Below are 14,747 nucleotides of genomic sequence, written 5' to 3' on the forward strand. Positions count from 1 at the left end.
CAAATATCAGCACCAAATATATAAAATGTATGTAGGCGGAGCAACACCGTGTTTTTGCCTTCCTTTGGGATTACCAAATAGAAAAATGTGAATCACTCACCTGCGCTCGTAAAAACTATATGTGATAAGTGACCATTCAAGTGTGTGGGATTTAATGTCTATCCCCGAGTGTTTCTTAAGAGCTGTTGATTCAATAGAATTAACAGGGTATTTTCAAATTGAACAGCATGAAATTGAGGGATGAAACCATTTAAATTATGATGAACTTTTCCGGAAATGAACTTTCGTAGTTTCTTGCGACATAATTTGTAAAAAAATTAGTTAATTTGAATTTCCTAGATGGTATGAGTTATTGACCTTAATCAAGTACTAATTGTGAATATTTGTGCAAAGATTATCAAGACGTTAGAGCAGTGGGATGGGAACATCGAAGTTAACCAGAGCCGATAAATTTATTCGTATTTTGGTATTCTGAAAGCGTAATTTTAGTATAATATCTGCAAAAGGAAGCCACAATCAAAGATTCTTATTCTACCAATTTAATTCCGAAATTACGTCAAACGATAAAATATGAAGGGGAATTCCAACAAAGGTGTTATCCTGCATCAGGATAACGTACCCAGTCATAGGACCGCCATTTCAATTGCCGCAATAGCTCCGACTGGTTTTGACATAATTGAGGATCCACAATATTTTCTAAATGTTTTCCCAAAACTTGGAAAATGGAGTCATATGGTGCGAAAAATCAAGATGCATTGGAAATCTAAGAACATTAAAAGGTAAATGTGTTTCGGAAGAAGAAATTTCATTAAACTGTGTTAAACGTATAATGTCTTAGTCATAATTTGATTAGTTTTTGAAAATGTTTCTAAGGTTTTCATAAAAATCTAAGACAGCCATTGCTAAACAGCGAGTTATGATTAATTGCTAAAAGAAATTTGGAAGGTGATTATAGTTTATTGAAATCATAATCATAAAAAATTATCTGTACATTTCTTGTCTCATATTTTGCATAAACAGGCCACCATTTTTAATCCAGACAAATTTGAAATGTTTAATCTTGGCTACTTCTTTTGTCAAATAACTGTTGTTTAATCCACTTTTAGCTCAGGGGTAGAGCTGTTAGTTTGATTACATTTTATTTTAGATGCCGCTATAAAGTCATTTCTTTTCATTTCATGCAGTAATTGAATATTAGTTGGTAGAGGTTTCCTGGAAACTACAAAGTTTGTTTGAAGATGTTACCTATCTCTTCAGCATCACCTAATTTCTGAATGACATGTCGTAAATTTTCATTTCTTTTCCCATTGAACACTTAAATTTTGATATTTTAAAACGTATTTTTTAGTTTAGCATTTCTAAACGAGTGAGGATGGATTGTACTACTTTTTTCAGTAGGGTATTTTCTTCTGATATTTATTCGATTCACTTCATTAAATTTAATAATTAAAGCTTCAAAGTCAGATACCTTGTCGCTATAGAGCATAGAGGTTAACCGACTTCAGAACTTATTTTTGTGTTGTATTTTGGATGCTTAATTTGTGTATGACAATCGTATAAGTCGTTGAAAATATTTTTCTGAAAACTGAGTCTGGAGCTATTATAAAATACCATTACTTACATATTTGAATAAAAAGAAAGAAAAGAAAAAGAAAAATTAATGTTGCAAAATTGTTTTCATAGCACTTAGAATGTACCATTTCGTAACCTTTGACCCCTCATATCTCGAGAGCCCCTGAAGAATAAATTGCTTGTGGCCACCCCTGTGACTTAACCCTTTCCAACGATATCCCACTTGACTTTCTAAAAAAACCTTAATGTATTAAATATAAAGATAGGTTTTTGAAAAGCAATACGCCTATACAAATGAAATAGCAGTTAGAAAGTGTGTACGGAAACTGTGTACCATTGAGACCGTTAAATTTTGGACAGCTGAATTTAAACGTAGCCTTATTAGCTTGATTGACGTCAGGCATTGAGGAAGGTTGAAAAACTGCGGCAACCAGAGATATGATTGAAACAATTCACAAAATAGTAACTGAAGAGTATAGGGTATCATTTATCGATGATTCGAAGGAAAAGAAAGTACTTTTCTATCGAGACAACGCACTTCGGTGATCGTCATGGCTAACATTAACCAGTTACCCGTCAAACTGATTGAATACTCGCTTTATTCAGCTAATTTGGCCCCCAACGAAGTGTTTCTGTTTTTTAACCTCAAAGTTTCATTTGATGGATAGAAATTTTTATTATACAAAGCTGTTATCGCATATGTTAACGCCCATTTTAAGGAGAAAGAATGATAATGGAAAACATGTCTTGCTTCATTATGAAATTGGAAACTTCTCAGACAACCCTCGTATATATGCTACAAATAACTACAAATAACAATTGTCGCTCATGGACTAATGGTATAGTGTAAGTGTAGATAACGAGTTCTTAACTGCAAACCGTTAACTATATTGATAAGTTTAGGACGACTGCAAATTAAGTGGATGATAAAAACAGTTTGTAGCCGATGATAAATGCAAAAAAAAAATAATATTTACACCTGAAATAATCCAATATTGACAGAGCATTAATACTGGTTTACTGATATTCTGCACATAGAAAGTAAAAATTTATAACACATTTTATGAATGCTGATTGAAACGTGCTATTATTAGAGCCAAGACTTTTTCACAAATATTGATTGTGCACGAACGATGAACTCGTTACTCACCAGAGAATTTCATGATATTTATTTTGGTATATTCAAGCTCACTCTCATTTTGTAGATAATAGACCACTTTCATTACTCAAATGACAACTAAAGTATTACATCATCACTAGTCAATTATTTTCACATAACAATCATAAGCTTATTACATTCGGAATATATCCAAATTAGTCATAAAAAACTCAAAACTTTAATTGCGTGTTACAATTAATGAGACTTTCTCGTTATATATGTGAATTAATTAGCGTTATCGAAACTGAAATTTGTGCAAAAATTTTTAGTAATCAAGAACGAATTATAACACTAGTTTTAATATTGTATATTATTTAGTTTAGATAATTATGCACTGGGCGTACCAATAGGTTTAGCTCTCTGCCGTATATCAGGAATCGATTCTGTATATAGAGAAAAATGTTGACTCGACAAAAATCTGCTTAAAGTTTTGTGTCTGACTCTAGAACGCGTAATTAAATAAAAAAATTAGAAAGCCCAATTTCCGCAAATTATCATCATGAAGAATATAATAAATAAGAGAATAGATTGGAAACCCAAAACTCCGATTCTACTCAACTGTTTTTTCCCAGTCTTTCCGATCTTAATAAACAGAGCTATTTTCTAGAAATACTACAAGAATAATGATTTCGACGCAATCTAATGACTAGAATAGACACTAAAGGGAGATATTCAATTTTTATTTCAAATTTAGTCTATTTTTAAAGTGTTAAATACGAGTATGACATTTTAAGTAGTTATGAGAGAAGACATAATTGTAAGGTATCTAAAAAACATATATTTCAATCATATTTCTTTGAAGATAGATTATTTACTAAGAGTGTTTTAATAATTTTGAAATAATAAATACTTATTTTATTGGCTCTATTAATAATAATTTAGATAATTGTTTTTGTTTGAGCTGATGTGTGAGAGCTCGTAATGTCGTGGTGGAGAGTGCAGTGCAATTATGCAGTATACAACCCGAACACATCTTTTCGTCAGCCAAATGTTACGGTATGTCACATGACGATCTTGCAATATCAGTTACCTCACAGCATTGATGTTTTCTGGCACAACAGCCGATAGTCGACGATCTGTAGCGAAGTGCGATCACAATTGAATTCGGAAAACCAGCGAAACACGGTGGCTCAAAATAGTGTTTCATCACCAAAAGTCGATGCGAGTTGATCGGCACACTATTGTTTGTTTCATCCACACAAAGTCATACAAAATCGTCGCCCGTAAATGTTCGCGATTTCATTTATTCAATTATTTTGCCAAGATGAATGTTTCAAGTATCAACTCAAATAGTGATGGAAATGTCAGATTTGACATAATCACATCAAGGTTGCCATATCTCAAAACTTGAATAGCAGCCCTCGTGTCTCGTTCAGGAATGGTGTGTGTCACATGGATTTTGAGGAATAAGCTAAAATTGATTTTAGTCTCGTAGCAACTCATAGATTAGGAGACGTATTGTTCTCAATTGACAGATTCTATGGAAGATTGTTTAAGCTTGCGATGGTCTCATAACCAAAAATTTTGACGCTAAAATTTGTATCATCTTTTATTGCACAAAAAACATTAGAATTAGGAGATAATGGATTTCTCTCAGACCAAAAATGTATATGTAAGTTTTTGTTCTCTTCTTTTGAAACCAATCACGTCGAGGAAGATTATCTAATTGTAAATATTGCATCAAACGATTTGCAAATGGTTTTCATTTATATTTTTTTGCAGCATTCGATTAATTATTCTCGTCCACAAGTAAGATATCTGTCCCAATCATCAATGGAGACATTTGGAATATCAATGTTTGTCTTAGATTGGAGCAAACTGACGGCAGTTTTTAAGCAATTTTATAATTTCACCAGTCTGATTAGAATATCTTGTTGCAAGAACATGGTCAACAATTCTATTACACAACGCAAATAATATGATTCAAAAAATAATCATCCTGCATTCACAAATTCAAAGGACATATTATAAAAATACATCTCATAAGACAGAGAAAAGCGAGAAATTCTTTATGGTCAAAAAGTTGTTTACAATTTGTAGATAAAAGTTTGTAAATAAATTAAATCTAAATATAAAGTATAGGTACACAAGGAAACTACAAAACGAAATAACGAAATTACCTTTTAAAATGTACAGGTGCAAATTTTTCTATGTAATAAACATTATATGTATATATTACGGTAAATGTATGTACACTCTTGGGAAATGTACACTTTTACCGTAAAATGTGTACATTTCCCAAAAAGTTAGGTATATGTGAACTAAATATAATATATATGTACATTTCCTGGCCAATGTGTACTCTTGCCTTCACATTTTGGTAAATGTATACTTTTACCTTCATGTTTCAAGAAAATTTGGAATACAAATAAATTAAAAATGTTGTTGCAGTAAAATAATATTTATTTAAATAAACATAATAACGAAAATTATTTTAATTAAAAAATGTAAATGACAAACAAAACATACTTTTCTTTGCATATTATATAATATATGTCGTAGGTTATGATCCAAATATTGTAAGCATATTTTGAACATCTTGATTCGCTCGCTCTATCGAGCCCTGACTTTGTGAATGGCGAGGCTTCCCGTGTATTATTTTCACACCACCCCACATATTTGCTAATTCTTGGATAATTTTATTTGCAAAAAATTTAGTTAAATGATCTTGATAATTTAAAATAAATTTACATTGATTATCTGGTTGTGTCTGTAAATTTAAAAGATCCACTTGATACCTAGAATTCATTTCACTCGTTAAAATTGGTTTTATTGCAATTCTTTTTTTCTTGTCCTTCGACTTTTTTTGACATGCTTCACATAAAGATACATACAACATACTGCTTCAGTAGTAATGTTGTTGTATTTGTTATTAATTTCTTTCACTAATCTGTTTCGGCCACCATAGCCAGTTGCCAAATGAGCATCCTGTATAATTTCATGAGTGTCTTCAATTTTTGTAAAATATTTTATGTCCTTCTTCAAATGGACTTATTAATTTTTCTTCCTTCCCTACCACTATTATATCGTATCTTTTCAGTCGGCGGTTATCTACATCACTTTTATTTTTTTTTTTTTTAATTTTGCTATCTTTACTTCCAATAATATTTTTTCATACTGATGCTGGTTAAATAGAACTATGTAAATATTATAGTTTTTTGTATTACTATCTGCTCTAGTTAGTTTTTAAATTTTTCTTATTGTTCATTTGTTTTTTAAAAATGCTCACATTTACCAAAACAGCATTGTCATTGTGAATTCAATGTTCATTTTCCTTACTTGAAATTATAAATGTTTGTTGAATGCACTTTACCCAAACGAGGAGGCAAATTTGCACATTTACCGGAAAATGTGTTTATAGAGTAAATGGCACTTTCCAGTAAATATGCTAGATGTTAAAAGGGAAAAGATGTTATAGATTTGATTTCAATGATTTTGCATTTTTTGCACTGTAAAGTTTTGCTACCTTATTAAAATCTGAACTTAGGGTAGGTAGATAAAGGTCGTGTTCCGCGTTCCTAAGTGGATATCTGTGCAATAATCTTTATAAAAATGGAGAAGCGTGCTTACGAATTAGGCAAACAGATTCAAAGATGAATAAGAAAGGAAGAAGTCATTACTTTGAATGAATAAAGAAGTCCTGGCAGTGAGCCCTGCTGCTTAGTCTAGAGTATAGAGTAAATATCTAACAGCTGTATTTGTAGCTTGAAAATTCGCTCAAATTGAGTCGTATGACACGTACTCCAGAAGAGACGGCGATATCGGTAATGCGACTTAATAAGGGTATAATTAACTGTTATAGAGATGGATAAGTTTTATTCATTGGAAACTGATCTTAGCGCAAATCAAGCAGGACTTATTTTTTAGATAAAGTGGCAATTAACGCCCATTTCAAAGAATTGTCTACACCTACAAGGACATTAATGGTGGTGTTATTTAGTACAAAAGGCTGTATTGTATTTTTATATGATAAAACTTCAGTTTTAGAAACGTTGAAACACAAAGAACTAGAATCGTACAATGTACCTAACCTAACCTAACCAGTGGTGATTAGATATGGTCCTATGAAGTGCCGTGAGATCAGGGCTGCTTCAAGAGAAACTAATATCCTCTGCATATTTCACACATTTTACCACTAATATGTAGATAGGCAATGTCGTTGATAAACAGAAGAAACAAAATAGGACCTAGTACTTTGGGGCACTCCACATTCTATTACCTTGCAAGAAGACATCGTTCTATCAACCTCTACAAACTGACTTTTATTGGTAGAGTAAGAAATACTATAAATAACTATATCGGAAACCGTCGAAAAATCATAAAAAGTTGTTGCAATGGATGTTTAGGCTGGAGTAAATATTACTTAGGAGGAAGAATATATCATTATTCGCGCATCTGTTTCTTAAAAAATTCAAACTGATGGGTATTAAGTATTTTATATTTAGAAGAAATGATAAAAGCCCCTTTTTGAACAATATTTCTATGATCTTAGATAACGTGGGAAGAAGTGCAATTGAGGGATAGTTTGATGCTTGATCTGTATCTACTCTTTTATGCAGAGGTATAATTATATAATTATAGCCATCTTTACGCAATTGGGAAAAGTGCCATTTTTAAATAAAACCAGATGGGAATTTATTTCTGATGTCATTAAAGGTACTGCGAAGCTCGGCTAAATCTACGGCCAAAAAGAGGAAACTCCCATCAGGGAGATATGAAAAAGGATCATGATAAGGATTTATCGAATTCGTTGAATTTTTGGCTACATTCTTCTTTTTTTTTTCTTTATCTTCCTGCTGTGTATAGGCATCATTGCCTGTTTTTCTTCACATCATTGCCTCTGCTCAGTCACCTGGGAGGTTGTCACTCCATCTTTTCCTAGGTCTTCCAAGGCTTCTTTGTCCTATTGGTGATTTGTCCCTTGATATTTTCTCAATTCGTTGTTCCGTCGTGCGATCAATGTGCTCATTCCATTTTATCTTTCTATCCAGTACCCAGTCATTGATGTTATCTATCCCGCATGTTCGTCTTATGTTTTTACTTCTTTCTCTATTCATTAGTGTTCTTCCCGCTATTCTTCGAACTATTTTCATTTCTGTAGTCTCCAATATCCGTTTCGTTTTGGAGGTCTCAGGTCGGGTCTCTGCTGCATATGATAATATAGGTCTGATTGCGGTCCTGTATCTGCGGGCTTTTGCTTCAGTTCGAATGTATTTATTTCGCCAGATTGTGTCATTTAGGTATGCTCTTGAGGCTCTTGTAGCTTGGTTTCTTACTTCCGTCTCCACGTCCCCGTGTCCAGATATTTCGATTCCCAGATAATTAAATTTCATTTCCTGGTGTATTATTTTGTTATCCACCACAAGCTTACATCTGATCGGTGTCTTGGAAGTAACCATTGATTTTGTCTTTGCCACTGATACTATCATATTGAACTTTTTTGCTGTTTTGTTAAATTGGTACAGTAGCCTTTGCAGATCGTCCTCGTTCTCCGCCAACAGTACCGCATCGTCTGCATAGCATAGGATTTTGCCCTCTTTATTTCCCATTTTGTATCCTCTTAGTTTGCGTACTTGTTTTATGATTTCATCCATCACTATGTTAAATAGGAGCGGGCTGAGAGAGTCCCCTTGCTGCAGGTATCTGTTCAGTTAGGTCATCATTTATTTTTGTTTGGATCGTATTTTTTGAGTATATATTTTCGATTATTTTAATGACATTATATGGTATCTGTCTATCATAGAGAAGGTGTATTATGTCTTTTAGTTGTATTCGGTCGAAGACCTTCTTGCAAGTCAATGAAACACATGAAGGCTGGTCGATTATATTCGATAGATTTTTCCGTTATTTGTCTTATGACAAATATTGCGTCCGTGCAGGATCCTCCCGATCTGAAACCCTGTTGTTCATCTGCTATGAGATACATTCATTTATTTTGTTTGTTATTATCTTTTTTGTTAATTTCAGCGTTGTGCATAGTAGATTTATTCCTCTATAGTTCTCGGGCATTTTTTTATCTCCCTTTTTAAATAGTGGAATCGTAATGCTATTTCTCGACTCATCTGGTATTCTGTGTTGGGCAAATATTTTTTTGATTAGGGTTGTTAGTTGTTGGTTTAGCTTCTCTCCTCCATATTTAAGTAATGCGTTGGCGATGTTATGCGAACCTGGGCTCTTTCTGTTTTTAAGTTTTTGGAGTGCTGTTTCTATATCTTCCTTTTTTATATTAGTCTCATCACTTATCACTATCTCTGGTGTATTTGGCTCGGTTTCGGTCTCTTCTTCCTTGCATAGTTCCTCTAAATATTTTACCCAGGTATCTCTTTCTACGTGTCTGGTTCTGATGAGTTCATTTGCTTCTGTTCTCTGATTTCTTATTAATCGCCAGATTTGTTTTTGTAACTCATAGAAGTCTCTTTCCATTCTTTTGGAGAAGGTTTCCCAGTAGTTGTCTTTCATTTGTCTCACTAGTGTTTTTGTATCGTTACGGATTCTCTTGTATACTTCATATGCTTCTGCCGTTTGTGACGACATGTAGTTTAAGTACGCTTTCTTTTTCTTTTTGCACTGTTCTTTGACCTTGTTGGAGAACCATGATATTTTGTTTGTTCCTTGTTTTTGCGGTCCGAGTCCGAGTTCCAGGCGATTCACTTGATGCTTCTATGATATTTTCTTTTAATCTCTTCCAACTGTTGTTGGTCATTTTCTACTATCGGGTTTTCATCGATTTTCCCTTTTGAACGGTTTTGATACACATAGTTCTTTTATGGTTGTGTCCCACATGGATTCGATGTTTATTTTTTCTGTGTGTGCTCTTGGTTCTCTATTCCTTCCCAGGTTAAGTTTCATTTTGATTTTTCCCAAAAGCAAACTGTGGTCACTTCCTGCATTCGCGGAGTTTAATGTCCTTACTTCTTGTATCTGTGCGGGGTGTATATGTCTATTGGTTACGATGTAGTCTATTGTTGATTGTTGTCCCCGGGAGTTGCGGAAGGTGGATTTGTACTATGGTTTGAGATCAAAGAAGGTGTTGTTGATTCTTAGATCACATAGCGAATATAGGTTCATCAACAATTCCCCATTGTCGTTCAATATATTTTCGTTAAAGCGTTGTTTTACGCCTGGTATCACTTCGTTACCAATGCGTGCGTTAAAATCTCCAAGGATTATTATCAATTCATTCTGTGGTAGTGATTCTGTAATATTTTGAAGTTGTTCGTAGAAACTTTCTCGCTATTGTTTTGGCTTATTATCTTCGGTTGTATATATCGATATAATATTTAAAAATTGAGTTTCTGTTCGCAGTTTAACGATTAGTATGCGATATGATGTATATTGACATTCTTCTATGCTGTTTGTATATTTCTTGTGTATTGCCAGTCCCACTCCTTCTTTCGCACGTTCGTCCTTGCTGACTCCACTGTATATTACCATGTAATCGTTGTATATTCGTTGTCCATTTCCCTTTTTTTTGGCTTCTTGAAGGGCGCAGATATCGATGCGGTGGTCTTTAAGTTCTATGATAACTTCTTGCTCTTTGTTGTTAAAAGTTTTTATATTCCAGGTAGCAAATCGCAGAACATCTCTCCTCTTCCAATTCGTTAGCCTTTTTCTCGCATGGGTCGTCGTCTTTAAATCAGTCCTATTCCGAGGCAAATTTGTGGGTCTATGAGCTATATTCGATTTACGGTGGATGAGCTTCTAACCCGTTCCACCAACCCTCCTCCTTTTCCCGGGCATGGGACCAGCAACACAATCGCTAAGCTACTCAATCCACCCAGCGATCATGCAGGCGGAGTTTGGCTACATTCACAAGTGATTATTAAGGTTATCAGGTGAAGTATAGATTGTTATCGACGAAGAAGCCTTATTTCTTAGATCATTCACAATAGACGACGTTTCTGTATAGTTTTACGTAATTTTGGAAGAGAATTTCCTTAGGTGAGATAAAGATAGCATGTTCTTTGTAGATATCCGTAAGCCTTATTTTAAATACGCCCGAGGGGAAAAAAGTCAATTCCAGACTAGCTCGTGTTTTTATGAATCAAGAAAATTCGAAGTCCACATCACCATAGAGAATGCTCTAGTCAATTGTTAGACAACGGTGCTTGAAGTTTTTAATTTTTTCTTCGAAAGATACACCATAATTTATATCTAATTGGTTTTTCTCGGTGAAACAAAAACTAGCGTATTTGTATAGATGCAAGCTTCTCTGAGAGAATAGTTTTAAGATATTTTAATTACCTATAACATACTTCATTGTAATAGACTCGACTCTATTTATTGCTACTTGCATTTGTCTACAAATTTACCCATTTTTGATTATGAAATCTATCATATCCTTTTTCACAATTATTTCAATGTTTTGCTTTCTAAACAAAAAGTATCTTTAAGTTTTTCTTCGGTCACTGCTATTCCAGTATTTTTTCTTCAATTACTATTACCATTGCTTATGTTTTTCCAGCAATTCTTTTTTTTCATTTGTACCTATTTATAAATATTTGATTAAAATGACATAAATTTTTTCTCAAACTTTCCAGTCATATAGTCAAAATTACTAATAAAATATTATCCACAGAACATTTTTTCAGATATATCAGTCTTCTCAATACTGTTAAATTGTGTCCAGTTTGAGTATTTGTGGCAACGCATCATAAACTTTTGTTTATTTATAAGTAGTTATACTTTCATTAATTACTTTCATTAATCGTTAATGAATTTTGTACTAGCAGTACCTTTACATAGGTATATCCAATTATAACGTCTTGTAGACTGTTATTAAACTAGAGAGACGTAGTTTTATTTTTGTCTCTTTGCCAATTCCACTTCCAGACACCAAACGCCGTCCACCTCGTCCTACCTCCTGTATGTCCATATGTGACACAGGTATGAAACCTCAAAACAAGACAAAAAGATACAGACAGCCAGATACGGACTAAGCATACAAGTAAACTGGAAATAAAATGCTTGTATAAGACAAGTAATTCTAGAAGAAGTGTGAACACGTAGAAATGTTGAATGTAAAAATTAGTTACGAGCAATATTGATCAAAAATGTAATATTATTTTCTCCATTTTACAAATACCATTATCTATAGAATAAGTGCAATAGAATCATAAATTCTTGAAACTTCGGATGAAAATCTAGATAAATTCGGTAATTACGAAAACAAATTCCAACGGTATGACGCTCTGTCACACTAATACGTCTCAGTAAGGCTGTATATAGATAGAGAAAATCGTGATAGTTGGATAAGACAACATAGTTCTATAGAATGGCAAGTACGAATTCCGGACCGGTGAAGTATCTATGGGTCATTCTTGATTCAAAACTGCTCAGGTATGATTACGCGAATACGAAAATAAAGAATGATAACTGCATGCTTTGGGCCGTATATTCTTCACTGGATATAATCTTCAATAGCTGAATCCCTCCTGTTCCACTACACGGTGGTCCTATACGGAACACATAAAAACTAGTGTTCAACAGAACAGAGTTTATCGTCTCGCGTGTTTTGGAATCAGTTTCATTCAGCCAGGTCTACTGAGACTTCCACCTCTGTAATTCATAAATATTTAATGAATTATATACTGAAACAACTGGCCAAGTAAAAATCGTTTAGTAGAAGATCCAAATCGATCTTCACTGCGCTAATTATAGAAAGAGACTTATTTAATATTAAATTTCGTAAATTTGAAACTATATTAAAAATGGATTGTCTAAAAGAGTCCAGAACAGAATATTTTCAATTATTTAAAAAAAAAATTATGTTTCATTGAATTTTGCAACAACAAGATAATAAGAATATGTTATACTTCATTTAAAGTATGAAACATGTACAATATGCAGACACAAGGTTCTCTCTTATTTACCTAGACGAAATACTAGGTAAATGTCGATACCAGTTACTTCCACTTGATGTGATAATAGAAAAAATATCAGCATAAGCATTGTTTTATTGTGAACATGATAATATAGGGTTGTTTGCAAAAAATTTGGTCTTAATAGAGGTTTGTGAATTTTAAAGATTTAAATTTCAACGCGTAGCTGAGTGTCTAGCCAAACGTCTAGGTACTTTAATACTTTAGTAGGCGTAAGAGTCGGCCCTTTTACTTTGAACTATATTTGTCCAATTCTTCTTTTATGTGTCAAAAGCACAGCTTCTGTTTTGATAAATATTAGTCCACTTTTGCCAATAGCAATCTTTAGAACTCTCAATATTCAATTTCCAAATTTCTCTAATTTATATATAGTCGTCTCAAATCAATAAGAGAACAGGATTTCTGAATAGCATTATATGATATAAAGATTCTCAGTTTTATTTAATACAATAAACAAAAACACAGTTTCATCGTACTGGCTCCCATACTCATGTAGTTGTAGTTACTAACAAATTTTGGAACCTATTTGGCTTTTCATTTTAAAATGAAATAGGTAATTTCTTCCTAGTAGCTTATATAGATTCATTATTCCTTCTTATAGTGAAGATAAATTTCGTCAATTTACTTATAATTGGGATTGGTTATTAAGCCGGGCCTGATATCATGACAGAGAAGGAAAACCTCATCTCGCCTATGCAATCATTGAAGTCACTCAGTTGGTTTCGCTCGTTGCTGAGAAAGAGTGTTCGTTGTACACCGCTTAGAAAGATATGACAATTAAAATTGTGACTTAGTTATACGTTGATTTCACTTTCTTACAAGGCTGTTGTTTTTGTGCTTTTGTTTTCGAATAAAATGATGTTTAAGTGTTTTGTAATTATCGCCGCTGCCGTTGCAGTAGTTGCAGCAAAAGGTGAGTTATTTTTTGATTATTTATGTCTCGAGTGTTTTATTGAGGATATGAGGTTAGTTTCACTGGCACATCGATAAACAATAGAAAGATACAGCGATATAATATATCAAATGGAGGTTTATAACGTGATGAGGTGAGGTAATCAATTTATTTGAAGGTTATATCAAACAAAACTAACTGAGTATGTAACTATTGACAGAGCTTGAAGTAATTATACGATAATTTTCTAATAAAGACCCTTGAAGTAAGTTTTTTCATTGTAATATGATAAAACCTTGAATAAATAAGGTTCATCACAATTATTATTATCTCAGAATAAACAATCAAAAAAATAATGAGTCATTGTATTAGCAATTTGATAATAGCACTTAAAAGTCTTTTAACTTTAATCATTAAGAAGTTGTACCAAATCACGAAAACACTGAAGATACTTTCAAGTATATAAATGTATAGATATATTTACTACAAAGAGTATTTTTTCATTCAATTGTATTCAATTAATTCTGTATCTTATTTGAAATTTCCGATATTTTCTCATCCAGAAGATGTTAAGCATGTTGTTATACTCTTCAATGAAAAAATTTAGAAAATCATACTTTGTGAAAAAGACATATTTTGTTCTCCGTTTAACGATTGAAGCACTTGAAGATGCCATAGATTTCAAACATTGTGTGCAAAGTGTCGGATGAATATAGAACAGTTGTCAATCTGTGAACGTAGCTCTTTGAAATTTAGTGTACCTATAATTTTTTGTTGTTGTGTATCAGATGGCATAGAGAAAAAAGAATGACATTTTTTAATTACGGCACAAAAATGGTGGAAATATTTTCGGTTAAACAGATACAGATACAAAAATGGAAGTTAATAATTGGAGCATACATGGAAATTGTTCACGGGAAACTCGAAAGTGAAGAGTGGAATGTGTTGTACTATATATTGGTGATGAGCATGCTACTGTGACTTTTGCTTAGTCTAAAAACTTTGTTTTGAAATAACTCAAATATGCGTGAAGTTAAAAACGGTCTACTTCTTGTTAGGTCAACAAAATGTGTATACTCAATTTACATATACGTATATGAATTGAAACAAAGTCTTCGCCAGCTAAATTTTGAGAGTTTTCGTAGTGAGATTGTGGCAGAATTAAACACTGAAGTCTACTAACTAATATTTTCGAGAATTTCAATATTATGGTACATTATCATTCATGATTTAAGTGATTTAA

General features: G+C 32.9%; 1 protein-coding gene across 1 annotated transcript in view; it reads left to right on the plus strand.

Moving 5' to 3' along the window:
- The first annotated feature begins 13,322 nt into the window (after positions 1-13,322).
- Positions 13,323-14,747, plus strand: part of LOC130442877 (uncharacterized) — a 102,594-nt gene continuing 101,169 nt past the window's right edge. The window contains exon 1 of the mRNA XM_056777264.1: positions 13,323-13,525. Coding sequence (XP_056633242.1) covers positions 13,468-13,525 — 58 coding nt within the window. The 5' untranslated portion in view covers positions 13,323-13,467. The remainder of the gene's footprint in view (positions 13,526-14,747) is intronic.

Source organism: Diorhabda sublineata, chromosome 4 (assembly GCF_026230105.1).
Source record: "Diorhabda sublineata isolate icDioSubl1.1 chromosome 4, icDioSubl1.1, whole genome shotgun sequence".
Taxonomy (NCBI): Eukaryota; Metazoa; Arthropoda; class Insecta; order Coleoptera; family Chrysomelidae; genus Diorhabda; species Diorhabda sublineata.